Source organism: Toxotes jaculatrix, chromosome 21 (assembly GCF_017976425.1).
Source record: "Toxotes jaculatrix isolate fToxJac2 chromosome 21, fToxJac2.pri, whole genome shotgun sequence".
NCBI lineage: Eukaryota > Metazoa > Chordata > Actinopteri > Toxotidae > Toxotes > Toxotes jaculatrix.
The window spans coordinates 17389829-17412574 of NC_054414.1; the positions used below are offsets into that span (position 1 = coordinate 17389829).

A 22746-nucleotide genomic window follows, 5' to 3' on the forward strand; every position below is an offset into this window, starting at 1 on the left:
TGTCTTTCAGGAGAGATTTCATTTATCAGCCAGAACGAACAAGTTGGACCTGTCAAATACCCAAACGCTGATACCAGCCCCAGAACAAAAGCTATTTATTATGTAAATATGTTGTATATGAATGTATGTAAAGAATTGTATGTATTTCCAAATATGTTCTTACAGCAAGGATGTTTTTTGTGTTATTTCATTCTGTAAATTTTGACAAAAGCACTACTGTATTTAGCTGAGCTCAACGAAGCCATTGTGTCTTCTACAGTATCGTCCTCATGCATTTAGTGATCTTTGAGTATATCTAGAAAACATCTATCCCTCATCTGTTTAAAGAATAAAAAGAACTCCTTTCCAAACGTAATGATTCTATAAGTCCTTTTTTGGGTCATTTTTTAAATTTAACACACAGTGAAACTTTAACCACAGAGGCCTTTTTAAGCAGTTTACTGTTTTCTTGGCTGCAGCATTTCTTTAAAGCTCCATGTGGACTGCACAGACACATGAACACAGACTCTGTGTCCCTCCGAGCACGTTTCTTGGATCACAGGTCGCCGTTACATAACACGGTGGAATCTTGCGGGTCCCGATTGTTAGCATCAGCAGAAGCTGTAACGCTACCTGTCCCCTGCCCCCTCTTAGATCGGTATCTTCCTCGGACTACCCCTTACGAATTCCCCTGTCGCCTCATTCAGATGCTAATCGTCTGCAGTTTGCCCCTTCAATTGCTGGGTGACTTGAATTGTTCTGTGAAGGACATTAGTGTCTAACCTCTGCTATCATTTTACAGCTCTTATCATTAAGTCAAGGAGGCATTTGATGCTGTGAACTTAATGTTACTAACAAGAAAGATTTGCAACTTTATTGGTGCTTTGGTGAACATATCTAACTTTGCTAAATGAATGAAACATGAATGTACCTTTAAATTTAAATTTCTTGATAAATTTGATTTATAACAGAGAAGAATATTACAAGCTCCCAGCTCATTTCCCTGCAGAAATAATTTCAGCCATCACATCAGAACTAAAGCTGCTGAAGCTTTGGGCAGCATGATATAAACCAATGTAAATAACATAAACAGGCCAATGAGAACACACGTTTCACACGCATAAGAAAGGCTGACGAGACAAAAGAGATATCTAATAGCACAAGACTGTGAGAAACCTTATATTACTGAATGCTGCAAAACAGAGGCCTATCATCTCCACTTAGGAACACTAGTTACTAGTGTATGCCTTCTCTTAACTGAGTATCCATACATGTCTGTTTGCACTATTTAGCTTCCTAAATGGTTTTCTGTTCCTGAGCATTTCTGTGCCGTTTGGCCAAAAGGACAAAGAGAAAGAACAGAGCTGTCTGTTTTTCTTTCTACCTCAGGCTCTGTCCTTAAAATTTGTATGTGACATTAAAAATGTGTTTTTACACACGTGTCTCGTTTAAATGTGATGTATCTTAAGAGATTTATCGGATAAAATGATAGTTTGAGATGTTGGGAAATTCACTGTCATAGCTGTATGGTGTTCACTGTATAAAATGGATGATTTTCTGTATGCACATCTATAGAAAAGGTGACTTAAGCACCCTGAGTGCTAATCCTGTGAGACCCTGGCCATTTGAAAGTCAATGTCTGAGCAGCACAGAGAGCTTTTGTGAGCAGCTCCACAATAGAGCTCTTAAACCAGTCCAGACAGGGGGAAAAGTGGAGACGGGAGAATGGGGGAAAGTCGATTACCCTTACCTGTGACAGTATAAAATGCCTCCTCAAGTTGTCAAGATGTGAGTGGTAGAGTCACTGGTGCTGGTAACCTGTTGAAGAGCCATGAGGATCCTCTGATATCAGACTGGACCAAGCTGTTTTTGTCCCCACAGGTGAGTCTAGTTTACGACAAATTTACATCATTAATCAATTCTTCAGTTCAGTTTTAATTCTGTAATCTCTCTGCAGCATCACACCATGGCCTTTCTTGGTGCACTGTTAATGCTGCTGCCTGTTGCATGGACCTGTCCTCCCCAAAAAGCAGGTAACAGCTCTGCTTTATATGCTTTTGTCAGATTACCATCAAAAATTGTTGGACGTGCTGCAGATCCTACACATTTCACATGATCATTTGTTAGGTTCATTGAGAGTTTAACTGATGTAAGATATTACCTTGCAGCTGTATGTTTCTTTCCAGGACAAACCTGCTATAGATTTCATATAAACAGAAGCAGATGCATTAGAGGTGGAGAGACAGAATGACAATATTAAGTTAAAAAAATACATAATATTTAAGTATAATATTAAGTAAATAGATTAATAAGATAAATGAGTTTCAGTAAAGTTTAGAAAACATGGAAAAGTGTTTGCACTGAGAACAGTAAATACATTCTGAAGTCTGTGTCTATATTTGCATCTTTCAGACTACGTTATGGTGTCATGTTTCCCCAACGCCATCATTGCCAATGTCCCAGAGTGTCCTTACGGCTGGGAGATCGACCAGTTATCTCTGGGTGGTGTCTGTTACTCTGGAATACACAGCCCGGGCTACTACCGCTTCATCATCCCAGACCTGACACCTAAAAACCACTCGTACTGCGGCACGCAGTCTGAGGTGAGACACTGAGCAGGTATTAAAGGAACAGTTCACCCAAACTAAAAAAGAATATACTTTCTCAGTCAGCCTCCAGTGGTATCTACGTGCTGTAGTCAAGCAGGTGCAGTGTAGGTTTTATTTATTTGTCCAGGTTTTGTGATATCTGCCACTCTGTCTCCACCACAGCTCGCTCTGTCAGTGTCCCTGTCCCCCATAGCTGCAGCTGAGGACCCTGAGGGGTCTACATCTCATGAAGTTCCCGTACTTTTTCAGTCCAAGAAAAACTCAGACATGTTGCTGCTTAAAGCAAAAGTCCATGTTAATCATATTCCTTCTGATATTTATATTCATTGTTCTCCACAGTACATGCCCGGCAAAGACCCCAAGTACGTCTTCTATAACTCCATTGTGTCCAACGATACTTCGCTGACAGTCAGAAACCAGCCGGTCAACTACACCTTCAGCTGCATGTACCGAGCAGCCTACCTGGTAAATAACGCGGTCTTCAGCCAAAGGTAAGCATCAGTCCAGGACACAATGTGGCCGCAGTTACTGTGTGGATGATATGTGCATTCTAACCCAATGACTTGCAGCGTTTTTACTAAACCCTCTGCTTTTTCCAGAGTGGCTACAGTTTATGTCAACAACGGGAGTTTAGGCACTTTTAGATCACAGTTGTCTATGAACGTGTTCACGGTGAGTAGCTGCGCACAGTTTCACTCTCTCCAGTGGAAGCCTTTTGCGACATGTTTGATGCAGTGATGCTATTTTATAATAAGTTGTTTTATAATGTGTGGTGTGCAGAATAGCTGTCTGGGAAAAAAATAAAGGCGAGGAACTGATGAGGAAAAACAAAAAAATGAATATATTTTCTAGAATTCAAAGTTCCTGTATGCCAAGGATGCTCCCTATGTGATCGACACTTCTGAGATCGGCTCTGAAGTTTTTATTGGGATCGAGGCAAAAGGACTAAGTAACAGGTTTATTAAATCATTTAAAAATTTCCCTGGTGCTTAAAGATTATGTTTTACACATAAATTCATAATTTTGAAGGTTAGATGCCCCCACATTTCTGATCCATGTTTATCATTTACTTCTTAGATTCAAAGTTGTGATAAACAACTGCTGGGCCACACCTACACCTTACTCAACAGACAGGAAGAGGTGGAGTCTCATCATTAACAGGTAGTTAATTATATGAGGATAAATTAAATTCAAAGACCCTTCAGAAATTTAGTATTATATTCCACTTCTTGCTGTTTTCCAGCTGCTCCTCTGACAGCACTGTGACTATTTTTGAGAACGCCAAAGACAGCCGCTCCACGTTTAAGTTCAACTCCTTCCGCTTCCAGCGGCTGGAGAAGGTGTCCACCGTCTGGCTTCACTGTGAGGTCCAGGTTTGTGACGGAGAGAGGCTTGTCTGTCAGCCAGTGAGTACAAAACCTTTAAAAAGTTTGAAATCAAACATTACAATTAACTAAATAAAACATTGTCTAGTTAGTTTACTGACATTTTAGCTTCTGAGGTTTTTTTTTTTGAAAATGTGATTGTCTGCATCCAAATGCAAGAAGCCATGTCTCCCTTGTTATTACTTTTTCCTCTGTTTTTTTCCTGAAGAGCCCCTGCTCTGTGAGAAGTCTGACATCTGAGGTGGATCCGAGTGGGGGAGTCCTTACCACTGAGTTTCACTTTAAAGGTACAGTCCAACATGTTGCCAGTACATGCTATGATAAAGGGGAGCTTTGATAATTTGAACTTAATTATGTTATCCTGTGTCGCTGTCAGCTAACCAATTTCCAGTTAAGCATCTCCAGTACAGTCTTGTCTTTATCTCTCAACAGGTAAAGGATCTTCCAATAATGGACACATCACAGGTAAACAAATGTGGTAAAAATGTATTTGAACTCTAACATTCAGAGCTGTAGACAGGATGATAGAAAACCTGAGGTCATGAGCTCCTCTATGATTGGATATTATTCAATTCATTGGTCCCATATATTTTCTGTAGACGGCTCAGATAATATTTTTGAACACAGTTTCTCCTTCACTGAAGTTTGATCCATTTTATTTTCTTTTTCCGTTTCCACACAGGCACCTCACTGTTCATCCTGCTGGTGGTCCTGATAAACACGTGTTGTGATTTAGTAAACGGATCAAAAATGTAGTAAAAACTTAATATTCATTCACATAAACACACACACACACACACACACACACACACACACACACACACACTGAGGGGAGTGTCACCCAGCACTCAGGGAGCGTACGATTTCAATCCTCCCCCACACTTGAATGATTTTCTCACTATCTCACAGACATTTTTTGCGATTAGCACATTTATTAACTCCTTTGATAATCTTTTTAATGTTACATACATTATTTCATTGAAAACTTTTAAAAAATGGTCTTTTGTGATTATTTTTTGTTTTAAATTATGCCTAAACCTTTAAGAATCCCATGAGAATCCTTGTTGACGAATAAAGAAACACACCCTCTGGTCAGTCTCCGTTGTCTTAAATGAATGTATTTATTCTGGACCCAGGAAATAGACTCCAAATGTGAGACATGTCACAGAATCAGCTTAACTACTCCTGTCCCCACCAGCCTGTTGTACCAAACTGCAATGAGGATAAGATCATAGTTAGTCCCTTTATGTGGTAGTTAAAGGACGTATCCTGGTCAAAGATAACGCTGAGATTCCCTGTGGTGAAGCTGGAGGCCAGTGCAATGCCATCTACACTAACTATACCATTACATAATGTGTTTAGAGCCAAGGACATTAACTACAGTTTTGTCTGAGTTCAATTTAAGTGACCTCCGAGTGGCACAATCAGACGGCATTACCACAGACATGAATAACAATCTAAGTTTATCCTTATCCAGCAGTTGTGAATAGGATTCATCATCACTCCTCTGGTCGCCGGTGTCACTAACTTCACATTTCTCAGGATAGAGCTGCCAATAATCAGAGCTGGTTTCTCTGTGGGTGTGTTGCTGCACATGTCAAATGAAGTCAGAGAGAATAGATAACTGCTGCTGCATCCACCGCAGGTTTATATTATCAGCAGATGACTCTCTCCACGAGTCCTGCTTTCTTTGGGATGCTTGATCCAGGTGACGCAGTGTCTGACTCTCTGAAACCTAGAGTTTGTGTGTTTTACTGTCCCTGCATGGACATCCTACATTACATCATCTGTAATTACCTAATGGTCTTTCCCCTATTTGGACATCCTACATTACACCATCTCAGTCACCACATGGGATGGGTGGGGGTATGGCATTATAGAGCTTTTGACACGAGTAAGTGGCTACGTGACACAAACTTCGTCATGTCTCATAAGCTCCGTAGCTTTGGTTAGGCCATGTAACGAGTGCTCCGGGCATGTTTGGTCATTAACCGGTGTTTTGCCAGTTGTTGCTAATCAAAACAATCTAATTTGATCAAGGTACTTCCCATTTTCTCAGCCATGCCAGGTCTGCTCTGCCTCTCTGGTGCTTTCCACAGTGTTTTCATTTGCTATTTTACCATTTGATTAAAAAGATGAACATTACATCAAACGCATAATCAACACTTTCCAAATTTGTGTCATTATTCTCACTAATGCATTTTCTTTGTTTATCATAACATACATGTAAAACAATCAGCAGCACAATTATTGTAACACATCTGTAAAATAATCATCAAGATAATCATTTCCTATTATTCTTAATAGGAAAGTCATGCATTTTCATGGTTATATACTGCTTCAGTGAATTATGTCTCTTACTTTTAGCTCATTGAATCATTTTTCTGTTTAACCTCCATCTCCTTGCTGTTGTTCTCCTGACAGAGTTCGTCCCTGTGTGGTTGTGAGTCTCTTGTTGGTGCTGGTGAAGCAGTCAATGAGCAGTTCTGGTTCTCTCCAATACTGCAGATTCCTGGTGGCCTTGTGGAGGTTCTAACTCCATTCCCTGGATCCACAAAGTATTAGGATTAAAAAGTATCCTTAGCCTCCTTTATCAAGAGTCTGGAAGCACAGTTGTTGTAATCCAGGCTCTGTTTGCTTCTCGTGACATCAGAGTCTTGCATTTTCACTCCAGTCTCGGCCCACGATTTGTTTCCAGTCTTCCTCTTCACAAATGAAGGAGTCAAACTCGTTTTCCTGGCATGATGGTCCACTTTAAATGTTCACTGCAGTAATCATGGGGTCTATAATGTGAGCTTTGGTCAGGGTTTTCTGGGCCTTTTTCTCTGACGCTCTGGCCACTCCTGGTTTCTTGAGGAGAGATCACAAATGCAAAACACTGGTTTAAATGCAGTACTACCTGTCTGTGCTGCCTGTCTGTAACAAAACAGAAACTTTCATGTATGTTTTATTTCCGACTGTACCTCCGTATGTGGTCTGAGACAGTCAGCTGGTGGAGAGTTGTGAATAATAAGAGGAGGATTAAATACATTTTTGCCCAGCAACCAGTAGGTCTTATGATACCCTTTACCCTGTCATGGACACAAATGCACATGGGTCAAAAACATGTCAAACGCACAGGCGGAAAATCTTATTAGAAAAAAAAAGACTTTTATTTTGTAATTCACCTTCATTTCGATTTCTCCTCTTTCCTCCAGCTCAAATGATCCATCCTGGAAAAGAATGTCTGCAGTGCTCTGAGATATGTGAATCTTCAGGGCTGTGTAAAATACACAGGAAGTCTTTTTAAAATCTTAAAGCTTTAAACACGCGTCAGTGTTGGTTATAAACCAAACACCAGCAGACAAAGTGAAAAGTTAAGGGATTACCAAAGTTACAGTGAATCAGTACTGCACAGGTGTTACTTCAGTTCACTCACGTAGGCTGTTACTTTCCATCCGAGAAGCCATGTTCACCGTGTCTCCAAACAGACAGTAGCGAGGCATAGTGGTTCCTACCACTCCAGCAACCACTGGACCTACAAAACAAGCATTTTATTTATTTATTTACTTTTCTTTTTGATGAAATCAAATTGGTTTAGTCTGTTGGTATTGTTTTTTTTTTTTGTTTTTTTTTACCAGAGTGTATCCCAATGCGAATCGCAAGACTCTCAGTAGGCATATGGCGGATTTTGAAGATCTTAATGGCGCTCAGGAAATGCAGAGCCATGGTGGATATCTCCAAAGCGTGCTTATTGCCATTGCTGATAGGCAGACCACTGGCTACCATATATGCATCACCGATTGTTTCCACCTGGTAAAATAGTATATTTCCCACAATGACAGACTGTTCCTTTCAAAAATATAAATTTATATCTCATTATTTATCTTAACTCATTATCTGCAATGAAATTCAAGTTTTATTGAAACATAACAGATATATTCAGGTCAGCAACAAACTCATGTGTCATCTATATTGCATAGTGCTGAAAGAGAAACTAAAGGCGTTGTTGTGACTCACTTTGTAGACATCGTACATCTTGATTATGTCGTCAAAGAGGCTGTAGAGGTCGTTGAGGAACGTGACCACCTCCATCGCTGAGCTGACAGAGCACATGGAGGTGAAACCCACGATGTCGGAGAAGAAAATGGTCACCATGTCGTAGCTTCGCGGCTCCACCGACTTCCCTGCCATCAGCTGATCTGCGATGTACCTACAACCATTGAAACAACAGCACTGACAGGGTAAGGAGTCCACTCACTTGTTGATGTAGTCATGGAAGCTCAAACAGCTGGTGGCTAATTTGATCCATTTTCATGATTGACACAACATAAAGAAAAAATATATTGATCATTTTGATGCAGTCACATCTGGCAGTACCTTGGTAACATGCTGGAGAGAAGCTTGTCCGCACGGGCCTTCTCTGCTGTGAGCTGATTGGTCCTCTCCTCCACCACATCCTCCAAGTGATTTGCATATTTCTCCAACTTATCCACCATATTATCCAGTATATTTGCATGACTACAGTGCAGAAAATCACGATCACCTCCGTTAAGGAGTTTCCGGTTGGCTTTGTTTTGTAAGTTTTGCAGCAAATCTCAAAATTTTTCTTAAGAGATTTTGGTGAAATTCAGCGGAAAGTTAATCCACGGGCCAAATAACACACGATTATTTTTTGGTGCAGATCCAAGATGTTTTAAACATTATAATTCAGTTTTTCTCTGTTGTCTCTCATAAACTGCTGCACTGAAATGATGTGGCATGTTGTATCCAGTCACTATATTTATTCTGAAGCGGATAAAAAAAAAATTATAGCCCCGGTGGATTTATGCACTCTCTGCTTTCCATTTCATCACAACAAGCTACCTGGTTCGTATGTGCAAGTAAAATGAAGGTGTGTAACCAAATTACATACTGCACCTGCAGGCCCAAATGACAGACAGGGAGAACAATTTATTTTCTCACAGTATTTTGGGGCATATAATAGGCAAGGAGAAAAAGAAATCAGAAGCCTGACCTGTCTGGGCTGGTGTCCCTCAGCTGTCTCCGTATTGACCCACACGGTGGTCGGTGGTCAGGGTTTTCACTCCAGCAGGCCCTCAGCAGGGAGTTGATGTTCTCATCACACAGCAGGTCAGACAGCCCCGGTCGAAGGAGTTCCCCTTGGAAAGGCGTCCGCAACTGCATAATAACCTCTGGAGAAAATGTACAGCAAGGTGCAGGGATAATAATGTTAGAATGTAAATGTGACGGATTGATGACTTGTCTCGAGTATTTCAGCCTCACCTTTGGGCTCCAGGTTGATGTCACAGTATGGGCCTGTCTTAGAGTTGTACATGAGCTCCCACATGATGATGGCAAAGCTGTAGACATCACCTTTGGGCGTCCCAGTGGTGGGGACACCGACTTTTCTCAGGAGCTCGGGGGCTGTCCAGTACATCTCTACAATAGCAAATGACCTCAGACATTTTAGTTCTTCGCGCTGTGATAATCATAAATGCAAACATGAAACTTGTACCACCACTGACCTTCATATTTGGGGTTTTCCAGAGAGGTGATCTTGTTTTTAAACTCCCACAGTCCGAAGCCAGAGAGTTTGATCTGGAGTCGACTGTCCACCAGACATGTGCTGGGCTTCAGGTTCCCATGAAATTTCAGGCTACTTTTGTGAATGAACTCCATTCCCTGGATGACGAGTAGATTTAAATCATGAACATTTTCAGATTATAGTATATTTTCGTATTTTTGAAATTTTCATAATTTCCAAATTTAAGTTGCAATCAAGGTCAAACAGTCCTGCTTACCACCCTGTGTACATTTTGTTGTTGGAAAGCGTTTTCAACAGCAAACTAATGACAATAACCGAAACATACTGCAGAAATGAACTGACTCACGTTTACAATGTCATAAGCAAAAGAGAGCTTAAACATCCCATCCAGCTCAACATCTGAAGCCTTTAAAACATCCTGCAGGAATAAGAACAACACCAAAGAGTAAATAACAAGGTTTTTCCAAGTAATTCATAATACATAGCAGAAGTGCAGACAAGTGTTTTAAAGTAACAGCTCTAATACGGTGCTTTTCAACGTGAGGAAAAAGTATCCGGACCTCGAGCAGTACAGGCTGTGACTCTGACCTTCAGACTGCCTTTCTTGCAGTACTGGATGACCAGACAGACGTTTGGTGGCTCGATGCACACACCAAAGAACTGCACCAGGTTCTCGTGTTTCATCTCTTTCATCTGTCTTGAAGAGACTGAGATGGTTAGGCGCACAATATATGTCAGTTCATGGATGAAGAAAAAAAAGGGTAAGAATAAGATCTGCACCATAATTTTCAAGCAAAAAATTTGTTACGATTTTTCTGACATCATGTGATCGTTACATGCGACTCTCTTTTTAATTAGATATACTGATATATTATAGTCAAAGAATATATACAAACAAACAAACAAATAAATAAATAAATAAATAATAAAAACTGTATTTGGTCTAGGACAACGTGATGAACCGTACCACATTGAACTCTGTGATAACTGAAGGCTTCTGGAAATTACAGCTAACATGGTTCTTGATGTACTTGATGGCCACTTGATTCCCCTGTATGGAAATTGAAAACTACGTTAGCAAAAAGCAGACACTGTGGCACATGTAAACAACATCTTACATTTAAGACAACAATGATTCAATTATTTTATTCATTTTAAGCACAAGTGGAATTTTATTTCTCTGAACCTATGTTGACTTTCGTCTATGAAACTGGTACCTGGTAGAGACCTATGGTGGTGTAGATGTGTTCTTTGCCTGTCTTGTCCCTCAGTCCATAGCTGTTGTTGGAGAAGTTGGACTGAGAGCCCCCGCTCCCACTCTGACTGCCCGTGGCGCTTAGAGATAAAGCCTGAATTCCCTGGAGACACAAACACACCGAGCACACTTGTGAACACAAACACACGCATACTGCACAAAGGCACGTTTTATTCTTCGACCGGACAACATGTCTGGCTTTGGTGCTCATACTGAGGGCTCCCTGATGATGGTGATGTCGCTGTAGTTGATGAGCCACCAGCAGGAGTCGTCGAGCCTCGTCTGGAGTCGAAACTTCTGCAGGATGAGGACCCCGATGCACAAAACTGCAAGGACACCGATGACGGGGAAGGTCACAAGCAGGGACAGCAAGGCGATTTCTGTGACAGGAAATGGGGAAGGTGGTTAGCTTAGCCTGACTGTATAATATAAACTGATTAAAAGCAGGTTTTATGGGCAGTGATGGTTTGAAAGGAAGCGTCTCTGGAAAGTCAGATTTGTTAGTTTACCATTGATCAGCCATTCACAGAGTTCGTTGTTGAAACCACATTCTGGTTTATCAGAAGGAGGTCGTCCTTTGGGCCAAACCACAGAGGCAAACATTGGCGTTGGCCTGAAATTAAACATTTTCTGTGATGTTCTAGGTGATGGAAAACAAAAATGAAATCTTTTTTTTTTTTTTAGATGGAATAAAAGTGCTTGTTACCGGACGTTTTTGGTGTGACTGTCAAAATGCAGAATGGGCACAAACTTGGTGATGTCTCCTGTATGCTGCAGGTCATAAATGGAATAGTCCAGATTTCTCTCCCCCTCCTCGTCAAAGTGGACCAGTCCAGAGGCACCTGTGATGACAAGCCATTAATGCATCAAACTGTCTCTCAACATTCTCCTTCCTTGTAAAACTATGGTGCCTTCCATTAACCACAATGCAACTCTACCATCAACAGTTTGGTAAGTCTGCACTCAGATAAGCAAAGCAGTGTGTGTAAAAAGTTTGTGAGTACTTTTCTTGCCATTGCACTTTAGACTGATCCTCATGTTAATTTTTTTAAGGCAGCTACCAACCGTAAAATCGAATGTTGCTTTTATTTTTCAGTCTCTGTAGCAGCTGCCGTCCATCACGAGGATCCTTCCTGTCTTTGAGGACTTCCTTCAGCCCCATTGCGTAAAGAAGCACCGCGTCATGCAGGTAGGCAGAGTAGGGGCTCACCTGGAATAACAGAAAGAAACTTAAAGTATCTGGGGGGTTTTTTCGGCAGAATGAATGAAGAAATGTTCCTGTTTTTCATGTGTGTTTAACATAGGTGCTTACCTCCCTTTCAGACGTCAGGTTGCTCCTAAATGGGTGTCCTTTCAGTCTTTCAAAAACTTGCTCGAAGAAGTCATAATACTCGTAGCCTTCGTAGGACTTCTGGCCGATGATAAAGGCCATGTCAAAAGCTCTCATAGCAGCGTGGTTTATCGTGCTGTTCAGGGCATATTTCCACAAGTTATCCTGCTCAGGAAAAAGATTGATATGATACACATGCAAAACAGGTTAGCAAAGAGATGTATTAGATAATACCTTTAAGTTAAGGCTGTACGTGTGTGGCACAGTAAGTGAATACATTCTGTTTAATTAAACAAAATAAATGTATGATTTCTTACATTTTTGCTTATCATACCTGTAATACTAGGACTGACTATGTCTACACTGCAGTACAAGAACAATGCTGTTTCTTTATTTCCATGTCTTCCACATGGATCAGCTGGTCAGGGCACTGACTTTTTCCCTGGGACACGTTCGCCTTAGACTGAGTGTTTTGGTTCAACTTCAAGTGCAATTTTAAGACCCCTTTTACTTTTGAATTGAGTCAGCTGGAAACTTTAAAAAGTCATCTGGACGTGGCATTTTCAGCCAACCTAATGGAGCTAACATTAGTTTGAATTAGCCTGCTGTCCACAGCTGTCAGCTGTCTGTTGTCATTTCAGCCGACAAAATCGAGGCTCACAGGCTAGAAATGAGTGGACCTGTTCCTTCAAACATGACTGAAAACTGCTTAAAAAGTAAGAAAGCTTATGAAATCATGTGCAGATTGGTTGGTGTTAAAAATGCTTTAAAGGATTTAAAATAAAATAAAGATAAATGTACTAAAATAAGATATAATAGTGATAAAGTACGATAATGATCAGATAAAATAAAATATTTATTAATATTGACACATAAAATGACTACAAACGACAGCGCCATTCAAACGTCTCTCTCACCTGTGTGTGTGTGTGTGTGTGTTTCAGTAGTTTTACTCACCATGCTGCCACTGACCTCAAAATGCTGCACAAGGAAGAAAACGTAGTCACCGTTCATCAGACCCTGTCTCTCAGCCTCCAGCAGCACAGCTATGGAGTCCTCTCTGTTTGTGAGCACCACAATCACTGGGGGGACGCAGGGTCAAAGGGCAGCAGGAAACATCAGACAAATCAGAGGTGAAGATGTGGTTAATTGTGGTTTTACAGAGCCATTAAAGTTGCAGTTTGCCTCAGAACGCTCACAGAAATACTCTTCCTACCTCTGGCGACTGATGAGATGTACTTAACCTTTTGATAAATGAGCTGAGGATTGCTGGTGTCAAACTGGACCGCGGCAGTCAGTTTGAATTTAGCCCTCAGTGGTTCCTCAACCGTTTTCCACAAAGCGTCCACTTTGTCCCAGGTGTTTGAGTCTAATCCCCCTCCGATCATCGCCACATGAGTCCATCCGAAGAACTGCAGTGTCTTCACCAGGACCTCTGAGCTTCTTTTGAGAGGGGGCACAATTTTGATGTAGGAGTCATAGATATCGATGTTGTCCATTTTGGAGGATTGTCCCACAAACCCGAACATGGGGATGTTCCATGTTGATGCAATGAGACCAGTGACCTAAAAAGCAGCAGTAATGTGAAATAACACAATGCTGTAAATCACAATAAAATTCTGTTTATTAGAATGAGAAATTTTCTTATATATATTTCAGGTGCAGTCATTACCTCTACAGAAAGCGGTACACACCTCTCTGAAATAGCTTCAACAAAACTGAACAAGCATATAACTAATAACCTTCATGAAGGCAGGATTTATAGCGTTAGTTTCAGCCAGGTGTACCTGATAAATTGGCAATACTGAAGCAAGGACAGAAATCTGTGGAATTCCTGTTTTACCTTCTAAGAAAGCGACACACACACAAAAAAAAACAAGTCCAATGCATCCATTACCAGTTTCCATATTTACACACATCACATCACAACGATTCATACCTCGGCCTCTCCGGGACACGCTGGACCAAAGAGTGCGGACACGTTTTCTTTCCACACCTGGTGAATGAACCCTCCCAGGGAAACTTTGGGATTACAGTCTGTGTCCACGTACACAAAATCCAGACTGTAGTTCCCCAGGAGGGAGGGATTTGCGTTCACCTTCTCCACAGCTATCTGTATGGCGGAGCCCAGCCGCAGGGCGCTGAAGGGGAAGGACATGTTCCAGGGAGCCTGGAAGCCAATGAGCAGCTTGTGAGCCTGAGACCCATTTGTGCTGTTATTAATGACAGCAGCAGCAGTAAACACAACTGTGAAGTGAAGCACCAATATGTGGCTCATGCCAGAACTAGATACCGCCCTCGACATCCCTCTCATCCTATTAGTTGTTTGATGCTGCAGGGCTTAAATACCCAACTTCCCTGGTGATGCTGGGCAGTTGGTTGGGGAGGAGACAATGTAAATATGTGGAGGAGGGTGGGAGGTACAAAGAAGCTTTAGGTCCATCATTTTATATTCCCGTCTACAGTGCCATGCTTCATTAGAGTGTGTCCTACACCAGACTGTATGTTCTTGTAAACCCCTGTCACATAAGTCCCCGTGCTTCAATCCATAATCAAATTCAGTGGATGTCTTCAAAGGATTCATGATTCCCAAAACATTACTCTTAAAGTAGGTGATGATTAAATAAGTCTCATTCAAATACAGCTCACAGAAAAGAGTAGAATTACATCTGTATTATGGCCCCAACTAAAGATTTTTTTTTTCTTTTTGGCCTAAAAATTACAATTAATCAATAATCAGCTTATTCTTTAGGGTGAATCTTTGATTTATTTTATTTTGTAACACACTGATATGATTAAGACAGATTTGGTCAGATAAGCTGCTGATTAGATTTTATCAAGTACAGCTCAGTAAATTTCAAACATGCCACGTCCGTTCTGCCTTTAGTTATCGCTCATAAATCCAGTGTCAAAGTTCATCATAATCTTTTATCTCTGACAGGGACACATTTCCACTGCCTGCAAACACACACACACACACACACACACACAGAAGAGGGGGAGTGGAAAATGACTGTAGACTAATTTATTTAAAGAATGCTGGCTAATTTCATTAAGAAAAGAATTTTTAAGTCAAGACAGCAAAAAAACCCAAAGTGAAAGCTGCATTGTGGATCTCCTGGGAGCATTACCTGTCGGTACAGGGCTTCAGAAACCAGATGAGGCCGGCAGGCTGAGCCTTGCTTGGTGCAGAGAAGTTTCTCACACCTGTGTGCAGTTTAAGGTGCTAATGACGACAGGTGGGCAGATTGTACATTAGTGGTGTTGCTGGCTTCTGCTTCTTTTCCCCAGGGGATCCCTGCTCAGCCTGGTCCCAAACTACCTCTGCTAATCTCACCAGGTAACCTTTCAAAGCTTCTCCTAATGAACCTGTACCTTCATCTCACTGTCCAGCAGAATCAGTTTGTTCACACAAGAAAACATGTTCAGCTTTGTGTTTGTGCTGCGGTAAGTGAATATATGAAGCTTAGAGAGGAAAAGTGTCTGTCAAAGTGTTGCCTTGTCTCACTTGGATCAGTGTGATTAGGTTTTGTAATTTAGACTGATTTTTTTTTTTTCTCAGTTTAGTGTCGCGCATCAAAAAGCACTGAGAGGTTCAGAATCGTTTGTTGTTTGGTTTGTGTGTTTGTTCTTAAATCAGACTAAAATGCTGTTAGTGAGGGTTTGTTTATTTATTTATGTATTTAGTATTAACACACCTCACTGAATTACACAGTTGCTCCTTCAGCCATTTGAGTAATCGAACGCAACTGGAACTTCTTTAAAAAGAAAGAACCTGACGCCCTGACGGTCATTTCACCAGTGCATTCATCAAATATCTTGAAAGAAAATTTTCAGTTTTCATATCTTGCTGTGCATCCAGTTGTTGTTGTTGTTTTTTTTTTTTTTAATGTAAGGACTTTGAACATGATAAACAGCAGATAAAATTATCGACCTTTCATCAGCTGCAGCATCTTGGCCTTTTGTGGCATTGCCTCAGATAAAGTGTTAAGTCTATCAGCCTGGACTGGAATCAAAGTAATTTCTATATACTTTCTTAAGCAGTTGAGTAAATTGCAAAATGCACACTGTAATATTATGATATACAACCTGGTTAGTTCGCCTGTTCTCATGTTCTTTTTTTTTTTTTTTTTTTTTATCAGTGGAGGTGATGGTGGCCAAGGTTCAAAGGTTCGCTTTGAACTCTGTCTGACTTTTTATGAGATTTCATTCTATGTATCACCTGTCAGAGCAGAGGAAGCGGATCTGCTGTGTGCACACACCACCACCACACACCTGCCCGTCAACTGGGAGCTGAGAGGAACGCCTGAGAGGACTAACAGCAGGTAGGACACTCACTGTAATGTGAGGCTTCGGTGGCTTTAATCAGCCTTGTGTTAACAGGGTCCATTCTTACATCCAAAATATTGCTATTATACACTGTGAAATAAAGTTTGGTAGACTTTGATTATTGTTGTGCGTTACCACCAATTCCATATTGATGTTTAATTCTCACGTTAACTCCACACAAATGCCATAAAACGTGCTTGTTCCCAATAAGACTCCTGGTGTGTTTCACTAAAACACTTGGTCATGACCTCAGTGTGGTTCATATTTATGACATTTGATGTTTTCATGCAGAATCAGTGTAACAGCAGTTCCACATTTTAAATATTTACATACCAGTGTATGTAAATATTAAGATGTTGGCTACTCGCAGTGCATGTATGCACTGTAATGTTCTAAGTTTGGGCTGAAGTTGGACTCTTGAGTAATTAGGATTAACTGTTGCACAAGTCATGTTGACTTTGACCTCAAGTTATTGTGGAGACAACATCAAGAGCAGTGTCAAGGAGCTCAGCATTGCACAATAGGACCATATATCTTTAAATATGGAGTAAATCTACACTGAAATGAGTTGTTAGTATTTATGAATCTTAATTCCTCAACATTTCTCTGCATCCCAGCAGACTTGGCAACATGGAATTCCTTTTCCAGTTGCTGTTCTCCCCTCTCCCGACCCCGGCCATCATCTCGCTGTTCGCGCTGGCAGCTGCGACCCTGTTTTACCTCAACACACGGCCCACTCCGCTCCGCACCCCTGCCGACTTAAACCGCCAAACTCTGGGGATCAAGGTAAAGAGTTCCAAGCTGTAAATGTGTTGGTGTCAGGGCGTGGTTATGTTCTACTGTGTGATGAGCATTTTTATGGAGGTTCAGTACCCACTCTATGAACAGTAGAGCATATTTATCTGTGAAGTGCTTCTGCTTGACGTCCTCAGGATGGAGCGAGAAAGACTGCTTTGCTTGAGGGTAACAACAACCTGATGTCATACGTCTATGAAGACGCCAAGACCATCTATGAGGTTTTTCAGAGGGGGCTGAAAGTTTCAGGTGATTAAAACTTTCTCTTACTGATTGTTCTCACAAGATGAGCATTCATGCTGCCAACATCCTATTAGCATTTCTCTGGCACTCATATCATGTGTAAGCCATTCCACTTAAATCAGAGACTGTCAGCACATTTATGTCCTTACATTAAGGTTTCATCCTCTGTTTTGTTTAACTGGTGTTGCATTGCTGCATGGTGTTGGCCCCCTATCTCATTGGTAGGTAATGGACCATGCTTGGGCTACAGAAAACCAGGAAGGCCATACCAGTGGTTGAGGTACAAACAGGTAAAAGATTAAAAAAAGAAAAGAAAAAAAAAACATGGTGAAAATGAACTGCTGTGAATTTCAGCTGACCTTTACTCCACTTCCTCTCTGTGAAGGTGTCTGATAGAGCGGAGCACCTGGGGTCAGGGCTTCTTCATAGAGGTCTGAAGCCAAACCCGGAGACTTTCATTGGCATCTTTGCTCAGAACAGACCTGAGGTAAGTGAAGTCTTGGTGATCGCTTTGTGATGAGACCAATTATAACGACCTACATGCTGAAACTGCTGTTTCGTGGGTCATTCGCAGTGGATTATTGGTGAACTGGCGTGTTACACCTACTCCATGGTTGCGGTTCCCCTGTACGACACCCTGGGTTCTGAGGCTCTTGTGTTCATTATCAACAGAGGTAATTGGATGTTCTCTCTGTGCAGCTCTTAATGCTGCTAATTACAGAGCCGTGTCTGAGTCCAGTAACCTGCAGATCCCCACAGGGATGTGCATCGAGTGTGCGCTAATCTCTTCTCACTCATTTGTCACACCTTCTCCTTCAATCCGTGCTTCACTTTTCTTTTGATTATCTGATCTGCACAGTTTCTCACGAGAGCAGGATTCTTACAGGAAGTCTGCTGTGATAAATAAATCCTGTGTTTTCCACTCTGTCTTTACTGAAACTACAGTGTTGACGTACTCGCCTCATAACAGCACTGGTGTCAGCTTTTACCACTATTTGTACCATAAATTGTACCGGTAATATGACTTGAGTTTTCTTCTCTCAGCGGACATCTCCACAGTGCTCTGTGACAATCAGAACAAAGCAGAAACACTGCTGCAGAACCGAGAGAAAGGCCAGACTCCCGTTCTCAAAACCATCGTCATCATGGACCCTTTCAACTCTGAGATGATCGAGAGGGGAGCAAAGTGTGGGGTGGACATCGTGTCCATGCAGGATGTGGAGGTAATGCCCGCTGAACACAGTGGTGACTTGGTGCTTACTGGCTGCATTTTGCGAATGAACAATTGATCTTCTGTAAGAGGAAGCACAGACATTATTGGAAATCTTTTTTTTGTTCTACAGGCTCAGGGGAAAAGTAATCTTCACAAGCCCGTTGTAAGTTTCTGATATATTCATGTAATTTAATATTTTCAAGATTTCACAAGCTGCATGATGTTTGATGTTGCTGACTTCATGTCCTGACAGCCTCCAAGGCCAGAGGACCTCAGTATTATTTGCTTCACCAGTGGCACAACAGGTGATCATTTGGCATCTCCTGGGATTAATTTCATCTCTAGGATATGATTTCGCTAAATGAAGAATTTTACTTTTTATTTTTTCCTCCTCAGGAGACCCGAAGGGAGCGATGTTGACCCATGAGAATGTGGTCTCTGATGCTGCAGGTTTCATCAAAGGCTTTGAGGTACCTGTGTTAAAGTGTGACAGTAACAGATGTGAATCCTGAGGTCACGATTTATTATAACTGTGGTAAATGGATCCATTGCTAACGGAGCCTCTGTGTCCTGCAGACGTCAGTTGTTCCAAATACCCAGGATGTCAGCATTTCATTCCTGCCTTTAGCACACATGTTTGAGAGAGTTGTACAGGTAAGAACTCGATCAGCTCGTAAAAGCGTGTTTACAATCCTTGTATCTATAAACAAAACCTCAGACTTTTCTGTTTTGTGTTTCTTTCAAATTACTTTTTGTCTGATCTTGCAGACAGTGGTGTATGGTGCTGGGGCTCGGGTGGGATTCTTCCAGGGTGACATCAGACTGCTGCCAGATGACATGAAAACCCTGCAGCCCACCATTTTCCCAGTCGTACCTCGACTTCTCAACCGTGTCTATGACAAAGTCAGTAAACACAAAAGCTCCCTCTATCCCCAAACTTCCAGTTTCTTTATTTCAAATGCAACTTTTTTTTTTTTTTTTTTTTAAACTAGGTCCAGAGTGGAGCCAAGACACCTTTCAAGAAATGGCTTCTGAACTTTGCTGTGGAGAGGAAATATGCAGAAGTCAAACAGGGCATCATCAGGAACAACAGCATATGGGACAAGCTCATCTTCCACAAAGTCCAGGTTCTACCACAGTTTGGACAAATGCAGATTATGTGACAGAAATACAAGTTCACTGTAAAGTAAATGTTTCTTGTAACTGTCACTGTAGGAGTCTCTGGGGGGACGTGTGCGGGTCATGGTGACTGGAGCAGCGCCCATATCTCCCTCTGTTCTCAACTTCCTCCGGGCGGCTCTGGGCTGTCAGGTAATAAACATTTAATCCTGACTCTGTGGTGGGAAACGATGTGTTGTTGAATCACACATCAGGAACTCTTTTTACAGATGTCACTTAACATGACCTCTTTTAAAAATAAATAAATAGGAAAAAAAAAAAAAAAAGCTAAATTCAGTTCATAAAATGCAGTGTTTTCTGGGATCTGCTTTTGCTTCTTTGTAAATAATTTGGCAGATTTGTTGACCCAGTTCTTAAATCAGTCGTGTACGATGCCTGAACCTTAGTAAACTCCGGTGTTTGGGGAGTAGAGTTTGAACAACAGCGTCCAGCTGGCACCGATCACTTCATGTTGTCATGATAACCTGGTCACACTGCTCTCACTCTCCTCTGATTTGACTGGCGTTCTTAGATCTTTGAGGCATACGGCCAGACAGAGTGCACAGCCGGCTGCACCTTCACCATGCCAGGGGACCCCACTGCAGGTACACAGTTCAGAGTTCAACCCATCGTGCTTGTATGTATGTATGTATGTATGTATATATTTATTTATTTTATTCATTTATTCATTTTATACCTCAGGACATGTTGGGGTGCCGCTGCCTTGTAATGTTGTGAAGTTGGTGGATGTTGAAGAAATGAACTACTTTGCTTCAAATGGTGAAGGCGAGGTAAGTTTCCACAGTTTGGGAAATTCAAATACTCAACTAGATAAAAGTCAATGATACACACACATTAATATGCATTGTATCATTCTTTGTTTTAGTTTAATCTTGGGAATAATTATAAAAAGATTTAATTTTTGTAATTACACTTATTTCCCTCTGCAGATCTGCATCAAGGGTACAAATGTGTTCAAGGGGTACTTGAAAGACCCAGAGAAAACTGCAGAGGCCTTGGATAAAGACGGATGGCTCCACACTGGGGACATTGGAAAATGGCTTCCAGTAAGAAAAACCTGTGCATATCCCCCTCACTACCACCACCCACTGAATAAGTACAACCACAAGGTTCTGCACCAGATGCCTAGTGTTTGTGGATGGAGCCCTTAGGTCATATATTCAAGTTCAGGGATATAAAGTGGAATTACAGAGGGTTTTCTTTTTCTTTTTTTTTCTTTTTTTAAGTTGGAGAAGTTTTCCAGAACAGAATTTTATCTTTCTTTAGCGATCACTAGTTTGCAGTTCCCCTGGGAGGCATCTTCTTTACTCTGAGGGGGAGGAAGGGGTGCTGTCTGGCACATAAAACCACATCTTTCCCTGGTTTATGTTTTGGATTTTGTGTTAATTAAACAAACATAATGCTGACTGATGGATGTGAGAGTGGTATAAATCCTCTCAAACAGCTTTTGGCAAAATGATTATGATTAACTCATCTAAACAACGGCATAATAAAAGTTTATTTCAGTGACTGGCTGATAGAGCTAATAGTAGATGATTTTGTCTCATGGTTAAATGTGCTCCATTTCACCACTGGACATATAAATGTGGAAATCTCTGGAAATCATCATGTTTCGTATTGCAAAGACTTAAGTTATTTCTGCAATCTGACTGTTCGGTGACAGAGTGGAGTTCTGAAGGTTATTGACCGCAAGAAGAATATCTTCAAGCTGGCTCAGGGCGAGTACATAGCACCAGAGAAGATTGAAAACGTGTATGTACGCAGTGGACCTGTGGCCCAAGTATTTGTTCACGGAGACAGTCTACAGGTATGTTAAACCCAGCATCTCTGGGTTCTGTGCATATACAGTACATACACTCTGTCCCTTTCATAATAAAACTTTTTTTTTTTTTTACCCCTCCCTTGTCTGTAGTCTTGCCTCATTGCCATTGTGGTCCCTGATCCTGAGGTCCTGCCGGGTTTTGCCAAAAATCTGGGGATTCAAGGCTCCATTGAAGACCTCTGCAAAAACACAGTAATATTTCTGTCTTGTCCCCTCTTACTCCTGTTTTCTAGAAGGGACTTTCTCCTCTCAATTTGTACAAAGTATTATAATTCTGAGTAATTAAGTGTATCTTCAGACTTACTCTTCTACTCAAGCTCCAGCAAAAGAATATCTGCAGTAAACACAATCATTAACACTAAAAGAAGCCAGCTGGCCCAGTCTTACATGTCCTGCAAAACCCATAAGGCACGATGTCTGCGAAACTAATTGAAAATTTAAACATACAGCAGTGTTGACGTGAGGACTTTTTGTTTTTGTTTACAGGAAATTAAGAAATCCATTCTATCAGACATGACCAAACTGGGTAAAGAAGCTGGGCTCAAGTCCTTCGAGCAGGTAATGGCTCATCATGAATTCCCCAACTGAAATAACCGTGACGTGCATCCAAGTCGGAGATTATCAGGGAAACTTACAGTTATTGGTAATTGTACAGTTCTAGTTTACAGAAATTAAATTAATGAGCATAGATTTTGTGGTGCTGTACGTTTCACTAAACCTGGCTCAGTTCCCCCTCTAGTGGCTAAAATGAACTATTTCATTTTGAAACACTGACCTTTTTTTATTCAGCTGGGATCTTTAACAGAATGTTGTATCCAAATAATTTGTGACTGTCTGCACGTTTCTCCCTCCTCCTCCTTCTTACCTGTTGCAGGTGAAAGATGTGTACCTCCATCCAGAGCTGTTCACCATTGAGAACGGTCTGTTAACTCCCACACTCAAGGCCAAGAGGGCTGAGCTCAAAGCTCTCTTCCAGCCACAGATTGACAAACTGTACGCCAACATGCAATAAATGAAATGAACCAACACCAACTTGCCTGCTTTGGCGTTACCTTTTGTTTTTTGTTTTTTTTTTCTTTA

At 41.3% G+C, this 22746-nt stretch overlaps 3 protein-coding genes across 4 annotated transcripts; 2 read left to right on the plus strand and 1 right to left on the minus strand.

Moving 5' to 3' along the window:
- Positions 1-1945: 1945 nt before the first annotated feature.
- Positions 1946-4729, plus strand: tectb (tectorin beta). Its single transcript, XM_041029222.1, has 10 exons — positions 1946-2012; positions 2392-2582; positions 2928-3079; positions 3188-3260; positions 3441-3544; positions 3666-3749; positions 3832-3994; positions 4182-4260; positions 4406-4438; positions 4656-4729. Exons 1-10 carry the CDS (start codon positions 1946-1948, stop codon positions 4727-4729), a joined length of 1020 nt encoding a protein of 339 aa, XP_040885156.1.
- Positions 4730-6727: 1998 nt separating this feature from the next.
- On the minus strand, positions 6728-14363 carry gucy2g (guanylate cyclase 2g). Its single transcript, XM_041029464.1, has 22 exons — positions 14025-14363; positions 13302-13650; positions 13058-13167; positions 12068-12250; positions 11821-11965; positions 11462-11597; positions 11265-11368; positions 10969-11135; positions 10718-10858; positions 10468-10551; positions 10089-10193; positions 9847-9918; positions 9481-9637; positions 9239-9394; positions 8970-9147; positions 8333-8473; positions 7973-8165; positions 7591-7765; positions 7392-7490; positions 7141-7232; positions 6937-7044; positions 6728-6823 (listed from the first exon to the last, which is right to left on the minus strand). The coding sequence occupies exons 1-22, from the start codon at positions 14361-14363 to the stop codon at positions 6728-6730; spliced, it is 3330 nt and encodes a 1109-aa protein (XP_040885398.1).
- Positions 14364-15380: 1017 nt separating this feature from the next.
- On the plus strand, positions 15381-22708 carry acsl5 (acyl-CoA synthetase long chain family member 5). Of its 2 annotated transcripts, none has more exons than XM_041066958.1 (22): positions 15381-15425; positions 16315-16410; positions 17032-17200; positions 17347-17458; positions 17678-17742; positions 17838-17939; positions 18027-18126; positions 18497-18675; positions 18796-18828; positions 18919-18970; positions 19062-19135; positions 19242-19319; positions 19434-19568; positions 19658-19792; positions 19881-19976; positions 20356-20428; positions 20526-20614; positions 20774-20890; positions 21508-21651; positions 21757-21858; positions 22153-22224; positions 22541-22708. In XM_041066958.1, the coding sequence occupies exons 3-22, from the start codon at positions 17045-17047 to the stop codon at positions 22676-22678; spliced, it is 2052 nt and encodes a 683-aa protein (XP_040922892.1). In that variant the 5' UTR covers positions 15381-15425; positions 16315-16410; positions 17032-17044; the 3' UTR covers positions 22679-22708. The 2 variants fall into 2 exon arrangements, with proteins under 2 accessions (XP_040922892.1, XP_040922891.1); XM_041066957.1 differs by having other exon boundaries at positions 15388-15425; positions 17035-17200.
- Positions 22709-22746: the final 38 nt, after the last annotated feature.